The 27,528-nt window shown below is 25.7% G+C and overlaps 1 protein-coding gene across 29 annotated transcripts; it reads right to left on the reverse strand.

Moving 5' to 3' along the window:
* Positions 1-27,113, reverse strand: LOC126548837 (uncharacterized). 29 transcript variants are annotated; one of them, XR_007604550.1, is made up of 16 exons: positions 26,776-27,113; positions 26,049-26,249; positions 25,325-25,525; positions 24,598-24,798; positions 24,427-24,507; positions 24,149-24,207; positions 24,011-24,089; positions 21,756-21,881; positions 21,382-21,450; positions 21,122-21,322; positions 20,986-21,031; positions 20,791-20,904; positions 20,670-20,728; positions 20,532-20,610; positions 19,606-19,793; positions 15,150-16,165 (listed from the first exon to the last, which is right to left on the reverse strand). XR_007604550.1 is itself a non-coding variant. In XM_050202079.1 (7 exons), exons 1-5 carry the CDS (start codon positions 12,699-12,701, stop codon positions 10,514-10,516), a joined length of 432 nt encoding a protein of 143 aa, XP_050058036.1. In that variant the 5' UTR covers positions 12,702-13,099; the 3' UTR covers positions 6,141-8,156; positions 8,228-8,330; positions 10,438-10,513. The 29 variants fall into 29 exon arrangements, 4 of the variants coding, with proteins under 4 accessions (XP_050058035.1, XP_050058036.1, XP_050058038.1 ...); XR_007604548.1 differs by lacking the exons at positions 15,150-16,165; positions 19,606-19,793 and adding exons at positions 12,339-12,348; positions 12,476-12,586 and having other exon boundaries at positions 20,791-21,031; XR_007604543.1 differs by lacking the exon at positions 20,791-20,904 and having other exon boundaries at positions 15,151-16,165; positions 20,951-21,031.
* Between the last annotated feature and the right edge of the window lie 415 nt (positions 27,114-27,528).

A 27,528-nucleotide genomic window follows, 5' to 3' on the forward strand; every position in this document is an offset into this window, starting at 1 on the left:
TGTAAAGACCACATTTTTCCGCATCTTCGTATAGGTTTACTTCATTTAATTTTTTACCTTTGCAAAAATATTCTTCACATTGCTCATGATTACCCAAAATATGACAAAAACTATTTGATATATCTTTGCGTAAACCTAATCGTAATATGTAATCGTATTATAATTACAATTATTTAATTGTTCGTTATTGATAAATAAATATTAATAGTAAATTACCTGAAATTTTTTGATATTTGCTTTGTTGATTTAATGTATTACGATAATCAATAGCTTTCGTAATAGCAGTTCTAAATCTCTTCACATTATTTAATATATGTTTTCTGAGATGTATTGGATATTTGTGTTTTTACCAATTGCCGCTAACTTTGTACCATAATTTCTTAATAAGTGATTTCGGCATTCAATTTTTTCAATAATAAAATTAGGTCCATAAGGTCTTGTTTCTGTCAATCTTTTACTGACACTTGAATCACCGTCGCCTTTAAAATAACATTACATTTGATTATTTAAAAAACATAATATATCGAGATTTGTTGTTATTATTATTATTATATACATATTTTATTTTTAAAAAAGTAATGACAACGCCGAAATATTCTACTGATAAAAATATGAAAAAAATTGAAAAAACTTTTAACACCATAGATATTCAATTAGCAGACGAAAATAAACAAATTATTATTTTAAAATTAATATCCCTGATTGAAAATAATATTAATGAATTAGATATATTTGTAACGAGGTTACAAAGAATAATTTCAAACGTTCAAATGAATAAATTAGATGTTTTCATAATTACACCAGATCAGTTTTTGTCAGAAATAAAACGAATGGAAAATATCCTACCGGAAAATTTAAAATTCCCTGTAAAATTTAATGAAGATAATATACAAGAAATATACAAAATATTACTCATAGACCTTCACCCAATGAACGATAGATTAATATTTTCAATAAAAATTCCATTATGTACCATCGACATTTTCAAATTATATTATATTCTACCGATATACGTTCCAATCAATGAATTAGGACAATTTATACATATAACTGAAAATCCAATGTACTTAATAACAGACGATTTGGTGACAAAATATTTTATTTGGTCAAATATTAATAACTGTGTAAAAGTTGCTAATACTTTTGTTTGTGGTTTTAATGAAATCATACACAATAGTGTTACTGATCCTACTTGTGTAACAGAAATATAAAAAATTCTATAGCCAAACCTACCCAATGTGATACTTATATCACTGAATTTAAAAAAGAGTTATGGTACCCATCATTTTCAAAAATAATTGGTACTTTGTATGTGAAAAGCCTACTGTAATCACGATAATTTGTCATAAACGATCTTTTATTCGTAGGCTAACATTAAAAAGTTCTGGTAAATTATTCCTGAAAGCTGGTTGTCTTGCTCAAACGGCTATGGGCGTTATAATAACAGAACAAATATTAGAATCGTCATTTGTAACACAGCCTTTACAGTTAAGCCTTTAAATGATTCGTGCTGTAATATTGCAGTTAATCGACTATATCCGAAACCCATTCATTTAGATGAAATTAAAAATTAAAAATTTGATAAAGAGTCTTTCGATAAAATAAACGCAAAATTAGATCAACAAGAAAAATTATTAAATTCACTTACATTAGAAAAAACCTATGAATTTGTATATACAAATAAATATTTGATTACGATAATAGCTGTTATATTATTATACTTAAGTACAATTGTATAAAAAAAAAAAAAAAACTTTAGAAAATATAAATTTAGCGACGGATCAAATACATAATAAAAAACTTAAAATAAATTTAGGTTATTATGAAAATATCAAATTAATAATACACTTTAATTATATATGTAAATTAAATTATTCGCATATGTATAATAGTATAGTTGTATATATTTTTAAAAATACATATTATATTCTATACATATTTTATTTTTAAGTGTATATCTGTATATCTGTTAAATATAAGTTTTAGAAATTTAAATTATGATTTTTGTGAATTAATAATTAGTTAATATATTATACTTTTTAATACCTCTATTATTTATACGATTAATAATTAGGTTTGTAATTGTATATTTGTATAGTAATATTCAATTGATTATAATTTAATATTTAATTTGTAGTAATTATATGATTTTAGGTACCTAAAGGTACTAATATATCATATACCTATTTATTATTATTTATACATATATATTATAAATTATAATGTAAAAAATAAAGTGTTAAAACATTTAAATTTTGTTTTTTCCTTACATAATTATTCCGATATTATAAAAATTATTTTAATTATTGTTTTGTCATGTTTTTATCATTTTAAAATGATAGAAATCAAAAATGACAATTACTATTATAATATCTATAATATATAGGTAAATCTATCTATATCTATATCTATATCTACCAACTAATATTACGTCTTTTGTGTTTGATTATGTTTGCTTATTGTACATGTATCAAAATATGTTTGTACATATTGTGCATAAGAGTCAAATATTTATAATATTTCAGATTTTGATTGAATCTACGTATTTAAAATTATTTTTTTTAACAAATTTATTATTTACCTATATATTATCTATCTTATACCTATTACGACTTACGAGAAGAATAATTAAATTATAGGAAAATATAAAACAATATTCATCATTGATATTCCTGTTAACATTTTTTCAATTATTAATAATAGGTGAAATTTGTACTGATTAACATTTTTTATTAAAAATGAGAAAAAATGTATTGAAAATATTATTTATTATTTAATTATTTAATAATTTAATAAAAAATAAATTTATATTGGTGTCAACTAGTTTGTCATATTTTGAATTGGCTTCAATTCGTTTGTTTATTTTTATTAAATTTAATAAATAATTAATAATCTGTAATAGACGTACCTACTAATTAAAATATATACAGTGTTTGACTGATTTATGTAAATAATTAATATAATTAGAGATTTAAATCACTTATTATTTAGACTATAGTTATCGAATTATATCGTAAGTACATTGATTACGTTTGTTACTTTATTCAACAGGCTATTATTTATTCATATGTAACCGTGCAGATTGTAGGTACCTATTACCTAAGGTTGTTTTTGTTATATCGTTTTAAATTTAATAATTTTTTTTCATAATGTGGTTCAGCGTTAAAAAAATTAACAAATCATCAAATTTTATTCAAGTTTAAAAAAATAATTATTCAAATCGTACTTTTATTGTACAAATTATAATAATGATGACGTGAGATATATAATACCTACCACTACGCGGCGTGCAAAATAATAGTACACGAAATATAAAATTCGATATCGGTATCGATATATTATATTATTCGGTCACCAACATTATTGTTATCGTAACAATAATTACAATAACAACAATTATTTATAAACTGCGATATAAAAACCAGTTTTGAACTATGGTGCGGTACGGCTGCAGTCGCGCGCGGGGTGGTAATATGAACATTGTTTCGAACGCTGCCGCTATACTTAGCAGAGCAGCACATGACGGCCGTAATTACAATTTTTTTACTATAAAACATACCAATTTTGTTCCAATAATACGGCTTACTGAATGGTTTTAGAGCAAAATACCTTAATTAAAAGTTGTAGAGGAGAGTTATATTGGGTGACGTATAAGATTCGATTTTGATATTTCATTCTCAAAATTGATAAAACCATTTTGCGTTCTGTTTTTTTCATTTTTTTACTTGCGAATAATGGTATAAAAAATTAAAATATCAAAAATCGAATTTTATACGTCACCCGATATAACTCTCCTCTACAACTTTTAATTAAGGTATTTTGCTCTAAAACCATTCAGTAAGCCGTATTATTGGAACAAAATTGGCATGTTTTTGTACAGTATTTTTGCCGGTACGACGGCCCCTTAATTTGTCTACGTCGACTTTGTCCCGTCGGGATACTGACGTGTGTGGACTGTGCCGTCGCACATTAGTTTATTATTATTAAAAACAAAAGCGTCTGTTTCTCTGTTATTACTTTTGTTTGTGTTTACTATTATTAATATCATTATTAAAACCAAACGTTCGATAATATTATATACACTTGTTGCTTGATTCGTTTGTCTTTCTCTTATTATTATTTCTGTTATTTGTGCTACGTGACAAGTATTAATTATAAGTACACACATAAGTTAAAATATTGTATAAATTGGTAAACAGCAACTATACCTTTAAACTTTAAACTTTAAAGCATAATATTTTGTATAACCAAAATATTGTCATTAGTCGATTCAATTATTTGTATTTACTGACATTAACTATTAAAATAAGCTACACATTTCTATTTTCGAATAACACTCATTATTTTAAAATCTATTAATGATTTCGAAAAAAAATGTTAATAATTTCTGGTCGAAATAAAACAATATTTTTTAAAACAATTATAACGGAGTAGTAAACCAACATTTGCAAGGTATCCTCGTACCTCTCCACTTCATTCACCGACATTTTTAATACTTATATATAACACAAAAACTACTTGTTATAATAATATTTTATTGTACATCACGTCCTAAAATTATAATAATAATTGTATACATATTTAAAAACAATATCTCATCACCCGTCGTACAAAACTACAAACTATTTGCTTTTTACAATAATATAATATGTACATAGGTTAACAGGAAATCGAAATTAGAATACTATTTTTTTTTTTCGTTACTATATTTTTTAGATGGACCTTGAACTTTTTAGATATACCTGTTGGTACCGGCGTACCGCTGCTCTGCCAAAAATTCAGATAGTCCACGGTCCACACGAAGTCACGAAATATACAAATTGTTTGGCTACAAATACACGACTTGTTTCATGTTTGGAAATGGCAAGTAAATTTCAATACATAAATCCATTTGGTGCACTACTCACTTGTTTTTATTCTGTACTTAGGCTACCTATTTACGCAACACATTGCCATTTTGCGTGTCATATTAAAATATAGTATGTATACGAATTTACAAAGTATGTATCAATTTATTGTATAATAAACACAGACATATCATTCGAGCATCAAAAATAGTAAGTCTGAGTACAAGATCAAAACATCCAATTTTTATTTTTTTATATTGCCTCAATTTGAGACCAAATTAATTACCGAACATTATAAGAACAAATTAATAAATGTACATTTATAAGTGTTAATATTTAATAATAATAATTTAATGATCATTAGACATTAAAGACTACAATATTATATGATAACTGGTATGTGTAAAATATTGGAAATGGAAATTTTATAATATTATGTGTACAGTGTACACCATTATAGTACCTATACACAGTAGCGGCTCGTGAGTTAATATTCTGGGGAGACTTAAAATTATTTAACATAAACTTCGTACAACAACGAACAAGAAAAACCCTGTTATTGAAAATCTAATAATATTATAGTATTACATATTTAGTTAATATTTTTAAGTTTAATTTGATTTTTTTGTTCGTAAGTTAAAGTATTAAAACCACTAGTTAATAATATGTCTATTATATTGTCTTTTTGCATTTTTAAAATAATTAGAAATATAACAAATATCAAATAGAAGATAGTATAAAACCCTGTAGTAAACGTGTTAGTTATTAAATCATAAAAATGCATTAAATTATGACAGCGACTAAGAACGGCGCGCGGTACGGCAATTATTGTCATTTGTCGTGAACCCAGTCTCAATAGGGTCTATAATACGCAACTTATTCTCCCTGCCCCCTCCGGCCCTCCATCAAACCGGCCGTACCATTTTACATATTGTTATGATTGAAACTGTCCGGCGGCAGTTTCACTGTAACGGCGACCGTCGCCGTCATCGATAAAACTAAAATAGCATTTCTATTAAAATAACTATTTAAAGGTTTTAGACTTAGTTGCTTTCAATTTATAATAATAAACAAAGAAAATGATATAAATTATATAATATTATATTTTCAATTCGAATAAAAATATTTTTATGCATTATTATTTTAATTAATTATTATTTACAAGTAACTGGGTTTTTTTAAGGGGGAGACTCAGTCTCAAAGTCTCCCCTGACGAGCCGCCCCTGCCTATACACCTTACACTTGAATAACAATTATTTTAATTTTCGTGGTACCTATGAATACCATTGGTCCACTTCACTATATAAACTCAATTTACTTGTAAGTATTGTTTTGGCTAGTCGCTAGTTATTAATTTGAAGTAAAAAAAAAAATAAGCAGAATAATATTAATTTTATTGAAACATATAAAAACATTTAACAATTTGATACTAGAACTAATTACTAATGTGGCAATTAGTTGTCGTATATTATAAGTTGTATCGCGATATTGATCAATTTTGTCACCGACGCGACGCCATGGTACTGATGATGAGTGATGAGTGTGCCTTTTATTACCCTATCCAGGACAATATCGAATACTATCAACTAATAACTACATTAAATAGTAACTTTAATATTGAACAGTGAACACTGAACAGGTTACATGTATATTATATAAGAATATGACGTATTTTAATTTAAAAATATCAGTATCATTTACATAGGTACAAGATACATACCTACCGTGCAAAAAACTGTTACAAACATTACAGGAATATACATTTTAAGTTCCAATTTTAACATAAGAATGGTACATTCACTGAAAGTATTTGTAATGTTCCAGAAAAACATGAGTTCTATACATTTTAAGTTCCAATGTAAACATTACATTGAAACATTCCCCGCAGACCTAAATTTATGGTTTTATAAAAACGTTGCTTAGTATAATATGTATAATGCTTGAATGCTTCCGGCTTCCCTATATTGTCACGGGAATATTTCAGAAAAACACGAGTTCCAGCCGATCCGATAACGATGGGTAATTTTTGATCGTATTAAGGTGCCCACACACTGCAGCGATAGCGGTGGCGGTGGCGGTAGCGTTAAGATAAGTCTGGACACAATTTTACCGCCACCGCCGAGACAATAGAATTTTACCGCCACCGCTGCAGTGTGTGGGGACCTTTATATCTAAAAATAAATATTAGTACACACGTAATTCATGGAATACAGCGGCTCTCAGTGACTGGCGGGCGGCATCGTCATATTATTCTGTCATACTTGTCATAGTGTCATTGCATGCTATCCATTGACTTTATATTCAATGATGCTATCCACGAACTACTACATAGTAGTAGTAGTTCGTGATGCTATCCTATAGTCCCATAGAGTAATATACTATACATATAGTATTACTCTATGTATAGTCCGCGGTCTCGCCATTTTTAATAGTGTTGTCTATGGGTCTTGCCAGTTGCCACTCTGACTCTCGCAGTCTTGGTTTTTCGCTGTCTCCACCATCATTTTACCTAATTACTTAATATTTGTTTTATATTTTATTACGTTAAACTGTGGTTAGTCTTAACTGGTGCGAATAAAACTGTAAACTACGACGTCGATTTGTTTAATTGTTTTATTTAAACTTTAAAGTGTTTTGAATCGTCATTACCTATAGTTCTTAGTTATTACGATTAAATAATCGCATAAACAATTACATTTTCGAATACTATGGCCGATGTGAATAAAAAGGTAAGATCTATTTCATATTTCATTATTATTTATAATTATAAGCTACCTATGTCTATCGTGACTACGGCATATTCAAATGGTAAAGATGATTGAATTGGTATACAAGTTTACTTTGCATCGGTCGAAGCACTTTATCGATTGTTTTATTGTTTAAAATAAATATTTTGATGAGAATAAATATTTTAAATTTAATAAATTTGTCAATTTTTATTATTAAATATATATTGAAAATATTAAAAATATACTTCAACTGATGCAAAGTAAACTTGTATGCCAATTCAATTATCTTTACATATTTTAAATCGAACAACTAGAAGTACCTACCTTAATTTTTGTCAGGCGCGTATAGCTATTTTTCCTATATTCCACGTGTGTAAGACAAAGACAGAAAATCAACGCTTCCAATCCCCTTAAGAATATTATTTTCGAATTTTGACCATATTAATTAAGTAATTTCTACTGTATGACTTACATCGAATTTACGTTTTTTAACTGTAAACAGTGAATCAATGTCTGAGTTTATGAATTTTTGTTCTATGTCAATTTCTTCGTTTTCATAATCATTATAATTATCATTAGGCTGAAAGTAAAATAATTATTTTTTTATTTTCGAACATTTTGTGCAGTAGATTTAAAAAGAATATAATTTACAATATCTTTTATGCTTTTTTTAAATTTTTGCATAGCGCAACAAAGATTTTTATTTTCATTTAATAGATGTTCCATAATTTCTTCAATTACATTTCGATCGTTACTGAAAAACATTTTCATTAATTGGTATATGACTATAACGAATATCAATTAGTTTTTTTTTTTAACATACTTATAAATATAATATTAGATTCTGAACGGAGTGAAGAATGTATTGATTTTACAATGATGTATGTTTTTTTTTTGTGTCTGTGTACAGCATAACTAGTCGAAATAATGCTCCAATTTCAAACTATGGGGGTGGTTTCCGATGTAAAAGTGAATATCCTTGGTGCATTATAGAGGTAAAAAGTTAACATTTTCCAACAGTTTTCAAAAAAATCGAGAAAAACAAAAAAAAAAATGACGGAAAAACGGGAATTTTTACGCAAAACCAGTTTTCGACCAAATCGATTTTTTTTTATTGTTGTAATTCAAAAACTAATCACTGAAAATACTTGAAATTTTTACCAAATGTTAATGTCAGTAGTATCTGTATATAGTTAAATTTTCAAAAAATTTTGACTTTTTTTGAGTTATTTATAGATCACTGAAATTTTCGTTTTTTTTGAGAAATTTTTTTTTAAGTGTCGATAAAAAATTTTTGGATGACCAAAAAGTTTTGAAAATTTAATACAAGGTTCCTTATGAGTTGTTTTTATTGTAGTTAAAAAAAATTAAAAATCGTTAGTCACAATTTTTTTTTATAAGCGTTTATAGTTCAAATTTTTACGAAATCTGTCGAAAACGCTAAAATTTGCAAGTAATTTTGAAGTTGAAAAATCATAAAATTTTTTTCTTTTATAACTAAGTTTTGAAAATTTGGTACAAGGTTCTCCATACATTTTTCTTCAAATATCTGTAAAAAAAACTCTACCGGATTCAGACAAAAAATTTTTATGAGTGTTTGAAATTTAAATTTTTACAAAACCGCGTTAAATAACGGTTTAGCCTCAAACGATTTTTGATATTTGTTATTATTCAAAAAGTATAAGTCGTAGATACTTGAAAATTTTACCAGTTATTTAGATTGGCATTTTCTTTACATGATTTAATTTTCAAAATATTTTGAGTTTTTTTGAGCTATTAATAGACAACTGAAATTTTCAACTTTTCTGAAAATTTTTTTTTGAAGTGTCGATAAAATTTTTTTGGCCCTATCAAAATACTTGAAAATTTTATACAAAGTTCCACATATGTTATTCTTATAGTGATTAAAAAATTATAAGAATACATAGGCACAATTTTTTTTTATTAGCATTTGAAGTTCAAATTTTGACGAAACTTCGTCAAAATTATGAATATTTGCGAAATATTTGAAGTTGAAAAATCATAAAATTTTTTGTGTTTATAACTAAGGATTAAAAATACAACACTAAGTTTTCCATAAGTTTACCTTCAAGTATCTATAGAGAAAATTCGAAGCATCATTATAGGAAAAATTTTAAGTGCGTTTGAATTTTAAATTTTAACGAAATAGCGTAACGATAACGATTTATCCTCAAACGATTTTAAATATTTGTTATTATTCAAAAAGCATAAGTCGTAGATACTTGAAAATTTTACCAGTTATTAAGATTCGCGTTTTCTATACGTGATTTAATATTCAAAATATTTTGACTTTTTTTGAGCTATTTATAGACAACTGAAATTTTCAATTTTTCTGAAAATTGTTTTTTTATGTGTCGATAAAATCTTTTTGGCCCTATCAAAATACTTGAAAATTTAATGCAAAGTTGCTCATAAGTTATTATTATAGTGATAAAAAAATTATAAGAATACATAGGCACAATTTTTTTTTATTAGCATTTGAAGTTCAAATATTGACAAAAATTCGTCAAAACCATGAATATTTGCAAATTATTTTGTAGGTCTATTTCATAAAAATTTTTGTATAAGTAGCTAATAGTTGAAAATTTAATACAAGGTTTTTCATAAGTTTAACTTACAATTATTATAAAAGAACTTAAATTTTGTTGTATTCAGGCCATTAAAACATAAACCACCTTTTTCACCAACCACTAGAAATTATATCCTAGGCTGACAAATCATCTTCGTTCAGAATCGTTTTTCGTATACAATGATAACTATCATTGGATTCAAATTTAACACTCCTATAATATATAATAATGATCCATACGGCACCTAATGTACAGCAGAGCGGTACTCACTTGCCCGCTTTTTCCTTTTGTTCTTCTAAAAATTTGTTCACATTAAATGGTGGTTTTTCCTCCTCTATCTCTTTTATTATCTCTAGTTAAAAATAACGCACAAATGTAAATCATTATTAATGCCAAAAGGACATAAAATTAAATACGATTTCTCATATTTGAATTGTACATGAAAACTTTTTTTAAAAGAGTAAAAACATACTTTTTAGACTAAAAATTATGTGATAAATTATTACTTCTATGAAATATAAAATGTTTCCAAACAAACATTTAACAGACGTTTTTTTTATTTTTTAGAGTAAAATGTAATTTTTTTTTTTTGTTTTATATAATGTTTTAATTTTTATTATTAAATAATTATGACAACTATTTTAATACGATTCAAAATGTTTTTCATCATAAAAAAGTATGTTGTTGTTTACTGTGTAAAATGACTTTACCGGAAATAAATCAAAATATCCAAAACGTATCATAAATAATATATTAATAATTGTTGTATCCAATTAATTCCAAGTTTAAATAAGGGCTTGAACAAGTTAGAAGTTTAAAGTCAAATTTCGTAACAAATCACAGCAGTAATTTATTTTTGTTTTTATTTTTTTCTAATTTAACCAGTTTATAGTAATGATCATTTTTATTAAAAATAAATAAATTAAAATACCCTTAATTAAGGTAATAACCAATAGATAAAGGGACATAAAGGGTAAACGTAGATAAATGTACCTATAAAAAACTCGATAGTGGTGTACGCAGTAGAGGTGTATAAAAAGATTGAAACCCTGCCATCCTTTGTCGAAATTGTTATTTTTTGTTTTTAAATTTACTCACTATAGTCTCTTAAATCATGTATTTACCTAACCTAACTATAGTCCATATTTGTCTACAATCTATGATTACAATTGAACTGATTTTACTCAAATCTAAATATCGTTAGGTTAGCCAACATTTCGATACCCGTTGTATATATCTATGTATAGCTCTTATATTATAAATATTTTTTGATACCTATTGAATTTCCCAAGTGCATCCTCAAATATTAATAATAGAATATTATTGGAGATTAAACCAGCTAAACTTCCCGCGAGGTACAGTGGGTAATTCTAAATTTAACAGGGGCAAATTCAGACTATAAAGAATATATAAAATGTTATTCGAAATAGACTTATCTAATATCATATTTCATATAACTATACTAACTTCAGCATTTTCGGTGACTTCTTGCTGTGTTGAGAGAGTTAGAATTGAAACAGTTGGGTTATCATCATATTCTCCATTCATCTCCAACATCTAAACAATTATTGAAGTTCTTATGAATACATAATAATATAAACGGTTATATTAAATTATTTTTAAATTCATTAATAGGTCAACTTAGATCGCGACCAGATAACTACTTCTAAATTATGTTATTCGTGATACACTTTATCATTTTTTAAATTTTAATAATAAAAATAACTCAGATTAAAGTTATTTTTTCAAATAACATCCATCTTTCTTACTTTATATTAGTAAGTACCTGTATGAGTTTTTTTTTAAAATTCTGTTGTACTTAAATCAAAGTTTGAATATGTATAGTTTTTGAGTTATTAATATTATGTTTAATGTATAAACATACATTTTAACGATAAAAATCCTTAAAATGGCTTTAAAAACTATAAAATATATTATAATATGCGGAAATGATCACTCATCCCGATTTGGGACTAATAAACGATCAATTTATAAAAATTTGTCTGCACTTACTCCAGATTCTTCAAAGTCTTCGTGCTTTAGGCATTGACGAGCTTTTCTTTTTAATGTAGATCGTGGTCGTTCAATACGTAAAACTCCATCATATTCTTCATCAATCGTCACTTCAAAATCATCGTTCAGTGGTATTGTTAAAGTGTCATGAATTCCAGTATTAACGCCCTTTCAATTATTAGTTATTTATAATATTTAAAATATTATAATTATTAGTAGCTTACAAGTACCAGGATTTAGTATAATCGATATTATAGAATATATATATATAAATATGTATTGTAATGTAAAATACCTGAGCACGGTTTTGGTCACTTCCGGTAAAATCAACGTTAAATTTATTTAAATTTGTGTGGCGCACAATCACTTCCAAAAGTCGAATTAAGAAATAGTGGTTTATATGTTTCTGAAATTTACATTGATAATTATATATAATATTCATATGCAATTAAACAAATACTCACATTTTTGGCATCAATAGCCATTTGAATCAGATGTTCTACATTAATTGCGTAACCCATTTTATTTTGATTTAATATCGTAAATATAAAATAGATTATTTTTCACGAAATAAATACCAAATTAGTAAGAACGGATAATAATTGTTATAATTTTATTGAAAAATATCAACTAATAATGTTTAAATAATTGTTTCTAAGACGATAAAAAAGGATGTATAAATATTTTATTGTTTTAGTACCCAGTATAATATAACATAAATTTACATTATTATTACTTTATTATCATATAATTATTGAAAATGACAAAATACACGTCGACTACGGTAGCATGTATGATTATATTAGTAAATACCTAAGCTATGATGTTATTGAATAGGCTCTCATAAGTATTATGTCAAATTCTTAAATTTTCATTGTAATACTGACTCTAGATAAACGATAGGTAATAAATAGTTGTTTTACAAAAAAGTACAAAAAATTGACTAATAAATATAATATATAAAATTGTTTTTTATAAGATCCATATAAAATGTATTATGTGAATAACAATCGTAACAAATGCTGAGTACAATAATATAAACATAATTTTTACTTTGAACATATTTTTGATCTATTTAAGTGAAAAACTGAAGATTTTACAACGTAATCTTCAGCTTTTTAAGACTAGGTTAGGTAACTGAAGATATTCATTTAATTAACATAGCAACTTGACATTATGATACAGTTAATAATATATTTCATATATTTGAATTGGTTTGTTATGTGTAAAATTTAATATATTATTTAGAGGACGTTGCACCCACGTGTGTTGCTTCCATCGTACACACTCATAAGACAAAGTTAATTTTCGTTCCCCAGTTTCAATAGTGTGCTTTTGGTTTTGGTATTAGAGTGAATTGACGTATTATCAAACTTTTAGGTAAGAACATTATCTGTATTGTCTAGTTGGGTTTTCACCATGTTTTATTTTTTAAGTGAGTTATGAGTATGAAAGATATTAAATATTTGAAAATGCTCATAATTCAATTATAAGTTAACGTACAAACCAACAAGACAACATATTTTTATACTTAGGTATATAATTATTAAATTAAATATACAAAGTATTTTAAAGTATGAAGAAAAATTTATTAACATCACAAAATAATATTATATTAACTAATATGCACAAGTCTCGCTCGATAAATACACACACTACGTATAACGTGTACATGAGTATTAACAAATAAATAATTAGGTCGTGTGTGTCTATGTGGTTAATTTTCTATTGTAACTTGTATAAAATCATATTATGTACTTCATGAGTAAGAGGTATATTATTTTCAGAAATCCTGCATTCTTGCCTATATGGCTTCGATAAAACTTATGTATTTGTTATGAGAATTAACTAAACGCGTAATAGTGATTTTTAAAATATTATATTATAAAAATATTATTATATTAATATTATTTATTTATTATTTTATTATTATATTAATATTATATCATTTATCATAATTATAATCCGTCTATTTTAGTGCTAAATCGAAATCATACACGGTTGATAAGAAAATAGATGAACCAAAAGAAAAATGTGCCATGCCAGTTACAAATGAAGCGAAATTTCAAACCGTAAATATAATTAATATACCAGAGGATTTAGAAAAAATGCAGGTGAAGGCTAGATATGCAGCTCTGAACCGGAAAAAAAAAATATTGCAGCAGAGGTATGATTATAAGATAACGCATAGAATTGAGAACATTCCATAAAATAAATTTACGATTACGTCATCACTAAATACATTATAGTATTATAATAGGTAATTCAATAAGCAATCTCATCTAATCACTTCATTTTTTTTTAATTAAAAATAAAAGTATTTAAATTTAAATTTTTGAATTTTTTGAATGTACTTACAAACCGTATTTTCAAGTATTTATATGATTTACACCATTTAAGAAATAGGCTTTAGTAGTAGCAGGTAAATAACCAGGGTGGTCGAGAGGGGGCGTTGCCCCCCTTAAAAATATTAAAAATATTAAAAAGACATTGTTTTTATATAATATTATGCCCCCCCCCCAAAAAAATTTACTTTGCCTCACTTCAAAATTTGGTCTGGCGCCAGACAGGATTGAGTGGTAGGTACATATATTTTTTTCAAATGTTAACCAATCTTTTAGCGTACATTTTTATTATTATTCTAGTATCTCCAGTTATCCATGTACTTACATTGCTATTTTATTTATCGTAAACTCAAAATTTAGTAGCTATAATTACATTTTTCTATTATAAGCATCCAGCCATGCATAGGAAAATACGATGAAATAGTTAAAATATAAAATAACTGTTCTATGGTAATTTATATCTACTCAAAACAAACTACTGTATAATGAAATATGTTTAAAATAATTAGAAATAATTATAAAATAAATAATACAATTATTTTCAGGAATGGAGGGGTTGGTGATGCAGACTACAATCTTTATGATTCATTGCGAAAATGTCTAAATCTGTAAGTAAATTTGAAAATTATTTTTTTATTATATTTTCAATAATTTTAAATTGTTGAAAGAACAACTATGAGGAACCTTTTATTAAAACCATAGTTTTTAATTATCAAAATTGTTAAGAACAAATGGTTAGTTATATTACCTATATGGATCAATAAATATCAATAAATATTATATACTAGCTGCTTATACTAAATACCTACACGGTTTTACACGTGTGCAGTTTTAGTGTTAAAAATATTATATTGTCGGTAGGGGTTACATTTAAATTCAATGCATTGTTATTGATTAAATCGCCTAAAAATAGTTGTTTCTAGATACTCTTTACAAAAAAACGTTTTAATTTTTTTTTTAAGTTTTAAGGCGTTATTGTAATATTTTTACGTTATGGTAACATAATAACTTGCCAACATTTAAACAGATAAGTATTAAATATTAAAATAATACAATTTAGAATAATGAAACTTTAATTATTATAATACCTGGCGTGATAATAACTTATCTATAATATCTTTTTATAATACAGTTTTCATCAATCACAATTCCATTAGCAATATAGTGTAACCAATTGTAATCAACAAAAAAAAAAAAAAAATCTTATTTTTTATAAACTCATTACAAGTCTTTGTATAAGCTTTTCATTGAAATACGAATTTTACAAAGTCCTTTCATTGTGCAATTCTGATTATCATTTTTGCGGCTTCAGCTAAAAGATAATAAATTAATGAGTGATCTAGGATAGTTGTCTAGGTGAACATGCTTAGTGAATTACATTGTGTACAATACAGTCACCTTGATCACTTAATCATAAATGTATTTTATGAAATAATATTGTTATTATTAATATGAATTTATACTTTTTGTAATCATTTTTCAAACGATCTAATTCGTATTCTAACTGTTCCTTCTTCTTTTTTGGCACCACCGTTGTTGGCACAGGAAAGTTATGCATGGATGTACAAATTGGCACATTTTTCAAAAAACTTTCTTTTTGCTTATAAGTGTTCATTGGTTTTGGGGTTTTTACTCCTTCGCTGCTGAAATGAATGGTTTATTATGACGATAAAAAATATTATATGGTGTTTTAAAGATTATTATTGTACAATTCGATTTAAATTTAGCTTTCACATCAAATTGTGTGTATATAGTTAAGTTTTTGCCAATATATAGTGTTGTATTATATGTATGAATATTTTATAAGAGATGTTAGTACGTAAGAAATAAGTTAAGAAAAACTATAGATAATAAGTAAAACAGTAAAATTCAATAAGTTAAGCAATACTTAATTATTCACACAAATAGGTTAAAATAACAATTGTGCAATTCAGTATCCGTAAACTTTATATTACAGTTAGCATAGTAAGCAAGATATAATAATAAGAAATGTAAATAAATTTGTTTAATAATTTACTAATCGGGTTAAAATAATAATTACATAATAATCATAGTGTCATAGTGTCTATAAACTGTAAATTTAACGTAGTAATAGAAAAATGTAGAACAATCGATAGTAATTCGATTGTAAGTGTAATATATAAGTGAGATGGCTAAGACAGCAAAGGGAGTCAGTGGTTGTGATCGTGTGACTCGATCACCACCGGACGTTGTGTTCAAACTTCAAATAAAGTATTTTGCGTTATTTTGTGTTTAACTTTATTTTGGTATACGTCCGAGTAATCGGCGTATACGACAATAGGAAAGATTGCATAAGACAGGATAATACGAAGTGCATATCATATGCTCATGAAAATATTAACTTAACTCAGTTAAAAACAAGATAATTTTTTTAGATTCTGAACGGATGTTTGACTGAATGTATGTTTTTTTTTTTTTTTTTGTGTCTGTGTACAGCATAACTAGTCGAAATAATGCTCCAATTTCAAACCATAGGGGTGGTTTCCGATGTAAAAGTGAATACCTATCCTTGGTGCATTATAGAGGTAAAAAGTTAACATTTTCCAACAGTTTTCAAAAAAATCGAGAAAAACAAAAAAAAAAATGACGGAAAAACGGGAATTTTTACGCAAATCCAGTTTTCGACAGAATCGATTTTTTTATATGGTTGTAATTCAAAAACTAATCACTGTAAATACTTGAAATTTTTACCAAAGGTTTATGTTAGTGTTATCTATATACAGTTAAATTTTCAAAAAATTTTGACTTTTTTGGGGTTATTTATAGACCACTGAAATTTTCGATTTTTATGCGAATTTTTTTTTGAAGTGTCGATTAAATTTTTTTGGCCCTATCAAAATACTTGAAAATTTTATACAAAGTTCCCCATATGTTGTTCTTATAGTGATTAAAAAATTGTAAGAATACATAGGCACAATTTTTCATCTCAATCATCTTCGTTCAGAATCGTTTTTCGTATACAATGATACCTATCATTGCATTCAAATTTAACCTACCCTAGTCCGAGGTCAACCCCACCCCCTAATGTACAGCAGAACGGTACCCACTTGCCCGCTTTTTTTTTTTAATTATCACCTAAATCCTATTGTTGCAATAATATTTATATATACATTATTAGTACAATATAATAAGTTATTAATTAATTATTACTTAACTATCTTAGTTTGTGCTCAATTTTGTCAAACACAAGTAAGTGCCTATGTATTTTATATTAACTCATCATACCTACTATTATTATTTAATATTTATTGTGAACTGTACATTTAACTGTAATGCTTTACACAATTATTATGAATTTGTATCTTTAAAATTACTAAATCAAAATATTAACATTTTTTGTTTTATTTGTATTATTTATCAAGATAGGTAACTAAAAAGGACTAAATAATTACAATGGCCAATTAATTTGACAAAGTTATGAAGTTCATAAAAAAAAAATTTACTTGATAAATTAAAAAAGAAAAATTTAATTAGTTTTTCTATTAAGTAATATACATTATAGCACATGAGTGCATACTATTATTAAGTTACACAGATAAACAAATTATAATATTATGTATAATACTGCCTCGATAGTACCTATATCGTATTTCGTATTTAGTTTAGAATTACAATGGCCAATTAATTTGACAAAGTTATGAAGTTCATAAAAAAAAAATTTACTTGATAAATTAAAAAAGAAAAATTTAATTAGTTTTTCTATTAAGTAATATACATTATAGCACATGAGTGCATACTATTATTAAGTTACACAGATAAACAAATTATAATATTATGTATAATACTGCCTCGATAGTACCTATATCGTATTTAGTTTATAAGGACCACTATTAAGTTTTTATGTGTATCTATATATTGGTAAATTACTCGAAACTTTACTATTAAACATGAATAATTTATAGGTAAAAAGGATTTTTTTTTATACTTTTTTTAGCATTCTCGCTAAAACAAAATACTTTTAAAATATTTTTTTCGTTTGAATTAGGTGGCATATTACAATAAATGGGAAAAGAGTTAGTGATTTTCATTGTCGCTGGTCTCCTACACGACATACATGCTCCCTCTCTATAAAAAACATTGAAAGTTGATCAACAAATTGATATATGTTATTTATTTTTATTTAATATATTTTTAATATTATAATCATACATTAATTATTGTACATTATGTACTATTCTATTTCTTTTTTTTTAATTTTAACGTATTTGCGTAGATTTTAAATCATAACAGAAATATCTTTTATCGTCATATTATTTTTATACGTAATACGTATGTTTCACTAAACTATTGTTTAATAAATTAATAACTCAACTAAATTGTAGTGATTTAATTGAATAGGTACCAATATTAGTAACTACGTTTTATTTTCTATTTGGTTTAATATTAGAAATTAGTTAATCACCTACCTACTTGAAACTTTTTTTTTAACTTTTAAAATTAATTAATTTAAATATTTATAAAGCAGTTATTTGAATGAATGACAAGATAAATATGGGAGAAATATTTTTTTAAAGAACACAAAAATAAACGAGTTATTTAAATAAAAAATAAAGAACTTGAACGTGAATGGCTTCAATTTTAGGTTAACAATTCACACCACCTTCAGCTAACTAACAAATTAAATTGTTTAAGTTTTTTGATTAACATATTAGTTTCAATCAATATTATTATTTGTGAAGTATCACAAATTTTGAAGTGAGGCAAAGTAAATTTTTTTGGGGGGGCATAATATTATATAAAAACAATGTCTTTTTAATATTTTTAAGGGGGGCAATGCCCCCTCACGACCACCCTGATTATTTACCTGCTACTACTAAAGCCTATTTCTTAAATGGTGTAAATCATATAAATACTTGAAAATACGGTTTGTAAGTACATTCAAAAAATTCAAAAATTTAAATTTAAATACTTTTATTTTTAATTAAAAAAAAATGAAGTGATTAGATGAGATTGCTTATTGAATTACCTATTATAATACTATAATGTATTTAGTGATGACGTAATCGTAAATTTATTTTATGGAATGTTCTCAATTCTATGCGTTATCTTATAATCATACCTCTGCTGCAATATTTTTTTTTCCGGTTCAGAGCTGCATATCTAGCCTTCACCTGCATTTTTTCTAAATACTCTGGTATATTAATTAAATTTACGGTTTGAAATTTCGCTTCATTTGTAACTGGCATGGCACATTTTTCTTTTGGTTCATCTATTTTCTTATCAACTATGTATGACTTCGATTTAGCACTAAAATAGACGGATTATAATTATGATAAATGATATAATATTTTAAAAATCACTATTACGCGTTTAGTTAATTCTCATAACAAATACATAAGTTTTATCGAAGCCATATAGGCAAGAATGCAATATTTCTGAAAATTATATACCTCTTACTCATGAAATACATAATATGATTTTATACAAGTTACAATTACAAATATATAATAATTTTGTACAGGAGTGTATTGTACAAAAATACAATAGAAAATTAACCACATAGACACACACGACCTAATTATTTATATTAACAGATAATTACGTTTATTCAGGATTCACAAATTATTGGAAAATTGGTAGATACCTTTATTGTTGTTATTATATTATGTTCGATACCTAATCAATTACTTTATTTTTAATTAAAAAAAAATGAAATGATTAGATGAGGTTGCTTATTGAATTACCTATTATAATACTATAATGTATTGAGTGATGACGTAATCGTAAACTTATTTTATGGAATGTTGTAAACTTTGAACTTTAAACTTAACTCAAATTCTTCTAAATCAACTTATCTTAACAAGTTAAAAAAAATTTTTTACTAGCCAAATTTGGAAATATAAATATATTTTTTTTTAATACTGCCTTTGGGATGTATTTTATTCCTGGCATACATATCTACATAAACTGAATAAGAATTAAGGAATGCCAAAAATGCTGTGACAATTACATATCGATTAACAAAAGTAAAACGTTCAATATTACCGGGTTCTGATGAAAATGTTGAAATTGAATTATACTCGGTCTCTACTAATAATCCTTCAAACGATTCTCCTTCGCATTCCTACGTAAAAAATAAAACTTATAAATCAAGTAATTTGATCAGACAATCATAGTTTATACATTTATTGATTCGGGATCGTTTTCAGGATCTGGCAACGTCAAATTCGATGTTGTAACATCTGTAAAAAGAACAAATATTGTATTAGTTGTGTTCAAACATTTTTAATTAAAAAAACAATACAATATCGACATAATATTATCTGTCTATTCAATTTCGATATATTTAATTTTAAAAATAGAAAATTGGTAAGGCGCTTCGGATCATATTTTTTTATCGGCATTTATAAAACAAAATCTAAAAAAAAAAAAAATAGAAAATGTCTTCTGCTAATTAACTCAACCTTGAGAGTTAAATTAATAACTTCTTTTAAAGTACATTATCGGAGCAATGTAAAATCAATACATTCATCATCGTTTAGAATCTAAAACAAAATAATTGTAGAATTAAATGTTATTTACTTTATTTATTTTATGGAATGTTGTCAATTCTATGCGTTATCTTATAATCATACCTCTGCTGCAATATTTTTTTTTTCCGGTTCAGAGCTGCATATCTAGCCTTCACCTGCATTTTTTCTTAATTCTCTGGTATATTAATTAAATTTACGGTTTGAAATTTCGCTTCATTTGTAACTTGCATGGCACATTTTTCTTTTGGTTCATCTATTTTCTTAACAATTTTCTTATCAACCTTGTTTGATTTCCATTAAGCACTAAAATAGACGGATTATAATTATGATAAATGATATAATATTTTAAAAATCACTATTACCCGTTTAGTTAATTCTCATAACAAATACATAAGTTTTATCGAAGCCATATAGGCAAGAATGCAATATTTCTGAAAATAATATACCTCTTACTCATGAAGTACATAATATGATTTTATACAAGTTACAATTACAAATATATAATAATTTTGTACAGGAGTGTATTGTACAAAATTACAATAGAAAATTAACCACATAGACACACACGACCTAATTATTTATATTAACAGATAATTACGTTAATTCAGGATTCACAAATTATTAGAAAATTGGTAGATACCTTTATTGTTGTTATTATATTATGTTCGATAATCCATTATTTTATTTTTAATTAAAAAAAAATGAAGTGATTAGATGAGGTTGCTTATTGAATTACCTATTATAATACTATAATGTATTTAGTGATCAGTCTTTGAACCTCAATGTTAATGCATTCAATTGCTCCTGCATCGTTTTGATCGTGTCATGCATGGTAGCTTCAGTCTCAATTGAATTCGTTGATCTTAAAAATAGATAAATAGATATTTGCCTATTGATTCAAATTTAATCGGTTATTGCATATGATATATTTTCTTCATTGAGATTAAGAGAAGTTTATTGAAATATAATATGTGTGGTAACTACAAACTAATAAGTTAAAATAAACCAAAGTGTTTAATTAATCTTAGTCATTGTATATTTGTACCTGTCTAAGATTTCAAACTTCAATTTAACTTTTTCATCATAGTTTAATATGTTTTATTCAGTTATTTAATTTTTATTTAGCCTATTGATTTAAATTTAAACTGTTATTGCATATGATCTATTTTCTTCATTGAGTTTAAGACAAAAGTTTATTAAAATGTATGGTAATTAATTAGAATAAAGCAAAATATTTAGTTAGCCCAAATGTCATTGTACATTTGTACCTGTCTAAGACTTCAAAATAAATGTGACATAAGTTTTTTTATTACCTAAATTATATTTTTTTATTGATATTTTAAAGTTTGATAATTGATTTTTATTTTCAGCAAATTTCAGCACCTAAATATTGAAATTTGCTATTATATTTGACATTAATTTACCTTATTCCCGATTCACGGGCAATCGCTCCATAGAATTCAACAATTTATTTAATAATTATTTTCATTTATGATTTTTTGTTAGTTTGTGTCAATAAAATTATAAAATGTATAACTTTTAAAAGTCTATATTTTATAAAATCATTCATACAAAAGCTATCACTTTGATCTTATGAATGTCTCATTTTTTTCTACTAATTTGTTTAAACACTGTTCGCATGTAATGTTGCATTAATATTTGGCTTGGTGTGGTCGGTGCTTCCGATTAATCACGCAATGTGATTCAGAGTAAGCTCCGGCCGCTTCCACTAGTTTCCGGATGGGTGACCACCCGGGAATTGTAGTGGTAAAAAACCTTGCCACATATACATGAGTCCAACCACAACCGTACCGTCCTCCACAGTAAAAACAAACCTATAATTACAGCTAATGGCCTTAGTTGTCGTGCTTTAAAGATCAAAAAAAAAAAAAAAAAAAAAAATTAGTTGTTCAATTGAATCTATTTTTAACCTCTGGCACGAACCAAAGTTCTGTAAGTTAAAATGATCAATCATGTTAAATATGAGGACGGAGTGATACTTAATTCTGCCAAATAGGCTTAGGAACTAGGTCTTTGTGCCTACTCTCGGACATACAATTAAAAAAAAATGTTTAATATACATTTATACCTAAGTAATAACTAATATTATTACTTGTTGCAAATAAATTTAAGTATTGCGAGTGTTATAAACAATTAGTACATGCCTGTATCTATCTAAATTTTAAAAGACTTGTAGTTATATTTTATAATGTTGTTCATACAGAAGCAACTTTTTTTAAACTAATTTGAGCATATGAATAATTAAACATAATTTTAAATAATATATTTAAACATTAGTCACATTTAATACTATAATAAATATAGCAAAAAAAAATTTAGTTTACCATACATATCTTAATAGGTCACTTATTTTATACTACAATGTAGTAAATGACAACAATAATTTGTCTTAATATCAAAATATTATAGATTCATATTTCAAATATCTTCATATTGGTGGCAATTAAATTACAAGTTTTAAAATTGATAGTCTTTGAAAAATAAATAATTTAGGTACTTTTAATTTTAGTTTACCATACATAATATTTTGATGGCTCGCTTATTTTAATGTACCTACTAAAATTTACTAAATGACCACATTATTTGAAAATCTCTCAATAATAACACTATCAGATTATCCAGTTAAACGTTTAATAAGACGCGTTTTTTTGTGTTTTCATTACACAATTATTATATTTCTTTATTAGTCTTTGGAAAATATATTAGAAATAGGTATTGTTTTAAAAAAAAATCAAACTTTGAACTTTAAACTTAACTCAAATTCTTCTAAATCAACTTATCTTAACAAGTTAAAAAAAATGTTTTACTAGCCAAATTTGGAAATATAAACATATTTTTTTTTAATACTGCCTTTGGGATGTATTGGATACCTGGCTTACATATCTACATAAACTGAATAAGAATTAAGGAATGCCAAAAATGCTGTGACAATTACATATCGATTAACAAAAGTAAAACGTTCAATATTACCGGGTTCTGATGAAAATGTTGAAATTGAATTATATTCGGTCTCTACTGATAATCCTTCAAACGATTCTCCTTCGCATTTCTACGTAAAAAATAAAACTTATAAATCAAGTAATTTGATCAGACAATTATAGTTTATACATTTATTGATTCGGGATCGTTTTCAGGATCTGGCAACGTCAAATTCGATGTTGTAACATCTGTAAAAAGAACAACTATTGTATTAGTTGTGTTCAAACATTTTTAATTAAAAAAACAATACAATATCGACATAATATTATCTGTCTATTCAATTTCGATATATTTAATTTTAAAAATAGAAAATTGGTAAGGCGCTTCGGATCATTTTTTTTATCGGCATTTATAAAACAAAATCTAAAAAAAAAAAAATAAAAATGTCTTCTGCTAATTAACTCAACCTTGAGAGTTAAATTAATAACTTCTTTTAAAGTACATTATCGGAGTAATGTAAAATCAATACATTCATCATCATTTAGAATCTAAAACAAAATAATTGTAGAATTAAATGTTATTTACTTTATTTATTTTATGGAATGTTGTCAATTCTATGCGTTATCTTATAATCATACCTCTGCTGCAATATTTTTTTTTTCCGGTTCAGAGCTGCATATCTAGCCTTCACCTGCATTTTTTCTTAATTCTCTGGTATATTAATTAAATTTACGGCTTGAAATTTCGCTTCATTTGTAACTGGCATGGCACATTTTTCTTTTGGTTCATCTATTTTCTTAACAATTTTCTTATCAACCTTGTTTGATTTCCATTTAGCACTAAAAAAGACGGATTATAATTATGATAAATGATATAATATTTTAAAAATCACTATTACGCGTTTAGTTAATTCTCATAACAAATACATAAGTTTTATCGAAGCCATATAGGCAAGAATGCAATATTTCTGAAAATAATATACCTCTTACTCATGAAGTACATAATATGATTTTATACAAGTTACAATTACAAATATATAATAATTTTGTACAGGAGTGTATTGTACAAAAATACAATAGAAAATTAACCACATAGACACACACGACCTAATTATTTATATTAACAGATAATTACGTTTATTCAGGATTCACAAATTATTAGAAAATTGGTGGATACCTTTATTGTTGTTATTATATTATGTTCGATAATCAATTATTTTAGTTTTAATTAAAAAAAACTGAAGTGATTAGATGAGGTTGCTTATTGAATTACCTATTATAATACTATAATATATTTAGTGATTACGTAATCGTAAATTTATTTTATGGAATGTTGTCAATTCTATGCTTTATCTTATAATCATACCTCTGCTGCAATATTTTTTTTGCCCGGTTCAGAGCTGAATAGGTAAGCTTCACTGGCTTTTTTTCCAAATTCTCTGGTATATTAATTACATTTACGTTTGGAAATTTCGCTTCATTTGTAAATTGCATGGCACATTTTTCTTTTGGCTCATCTATTTTCTTAACAATTTTCTTATCAACCTTGTTTGATTTCCATTTAGCACTAAAATAGACGGATTATAATTATGATAAATGATATATTTTTAAAAATCACTATTACGCGTTTAGTTAATTCTCTTAACAATACATAAGTTTTATCGAAGCCATATAGGCAAGAATGCAATATTTCTGAAAATAATATACCTCTTACTCATGAAGTACATAATATGATTTTATACAAGTTACAATTACAAATATATAAAAATTTTGTACAGGAGTGTATTGTACAAAATTACAATAGAAAATTAACCACATAGACACACACGACCTAATTATTTATATTAACAGATAATTACGTTTATTCAGGATTCACAAATTATTAGAAAATTGGTGGATACCTTTATTGTTGTTATTATATTATGTTCGATAATCAATTATTTTAGTTTTAATTAAAAAAAACTGAAGTGATTAGATGAGGTTGCTTATTGAATTACCTATTATAATACTATAATATATTTAGTGATTACGTAATCGTAAATTTATTTTATGGAATGTTGTCAATTCTATGCGTTATCTTATAATCATACCTCTGCTGCAATATTTTTTTTGCCCGGTTCAGAGCTGAATAGGTAAGCTTCACTGGCTTTTTTTCCAAATTCTCTGGTATATTAATTACATTTACGTTTGGAAATTTCGCTTCATTTGTAAATTGCATGGCACATTTTTCTTTTGGCTCATCTATTTTCTTAACAATTTTCTTATCAACCTTGTTTGATTTCCATTTAGCACTAAAATAGACGGATTATAATTATGATAAATGATATAATATTTTAAAAATCACTATTACGCGTTTAGTTAATTCTCTTAACAAATACATAAGTTTTATCGAAGCCATATAGGCAAGAATGCAATATTTCTGAAAATAATATACCTCTTACTCATGAAGTACATAATATGATTTTATACAAGTTACAATTACAAATATATAAAAATTTTGTACAGGAGTGTATTGTACAAAATTACAATAGAAAATTAACCACATAGACACACACGACCTAATTATTTATATTAACAGATAATTACGTTTATTCAGGATTCACAAATTATTAGAAAATTGGTGGATACCTTTATTGTTGTTATTATATTATGTTCGATAATCAATTATTTTAGTTTTAATTAAAAAAAACTGAAGTGATTAGATGAGGTTGCTTATTGAATTACCTATTATAATACTATAATATATTTAGTGATTACGTAATCGTAAATTTATTTTATGGAATGTTGTCAATTCTATGCTTTATCTTATAATCATACCTCTGCTGCAATATTTTTTTTGCCCGGTTCAGAGCTGAATAGGTAAGCTTCACTGGCTTTTTTTCCAAATTCTCTGGTATATTAATTACATTTACGTTTGGAAATTTCGCTTCATTTGTAAATTGCATGGCACATTTTTCTTTTGGCTCATCTATTTTCTTAACAATTTTCTTATCAACCTTGTTTGATTTCCATTTAGCACTAAAATAGACGGATTATAATTATGATAAATGATATAATATTTTAAAAATCACTATTACGCGTTTAGTTAATTCTCTTAACAAATACATAAGTTTTATCGAAGCCATATAGGCAAGAATGCAATATTTCTGAAAATAATATACCTCTTACTCATGAAGTACATATATGATTTTATACAAGTTACAATTACAAATATATAAAAATTTGTACAGGAGTGTATTGTACAAAATTACAATAGAAAATTAACCACATAGACACACACGACCTAATTATTTATATTAACAGATAATTACGTTTATTCAGGATTCACAAATTATTAGAAAATTGGTGGATACCTTTATTGTTGTTATTATATTATGTTCGATAATCAATTATTTTAGTTTTAATTAAAAAAAACTGAAGTGATTAGATGAGGTTGCTTATTGAATTACCTATTATAATACTATAATGTATTTAGTGATGACGTAATCGTAAATTTATTTTATGGAATGTTGTCAATTCTATGCGTAATCTTATAATCATACCTCTTGTAGTGATCTCTCACCATCGTTT

The sequence above is a fragment of the Aphis gossypii genome, chromosome 2 (assembly GCF_020184175.1).
Source record: "Aphis gossypii isolate Hap1 chromosome 2, ASM2018417v2, whole genome shotgun sequence".
NCBI classification, from domain to species: Eukaryota; Metazoa; Arthropoda; class Insecta; order Hemiptera; family Aphididae; genus Aphis; species Aphis gossypii.

What these genes read in the sequence shown, in the direction of transcription:
- LOC126548837 (XM_050202077.1), bottom strand. Translation starts at nt 26,903, where the DNA reads ATGCAATTTACAAATGAAGCGAAATTTCCAAACGTAAATGTAATTAAT. An exon ending in AAAAAAATATTGCAGCAGAG is followed by an intron (nt 26,250 to 26,775) that starts GTATGATTATAA and finishes CGTCTATTTTAG; the next exon opens with TGCTAAATGGAAATCAAACA. An exon ending in AAAAAAATATTGCAGCAGAG is followed by an intron (nt 24,799 to 25,324) that starts GTATGATTATAA and finishes CGTCTTTTTTAG; the next exon opens with TGCTAAATGGAAATCAAACA.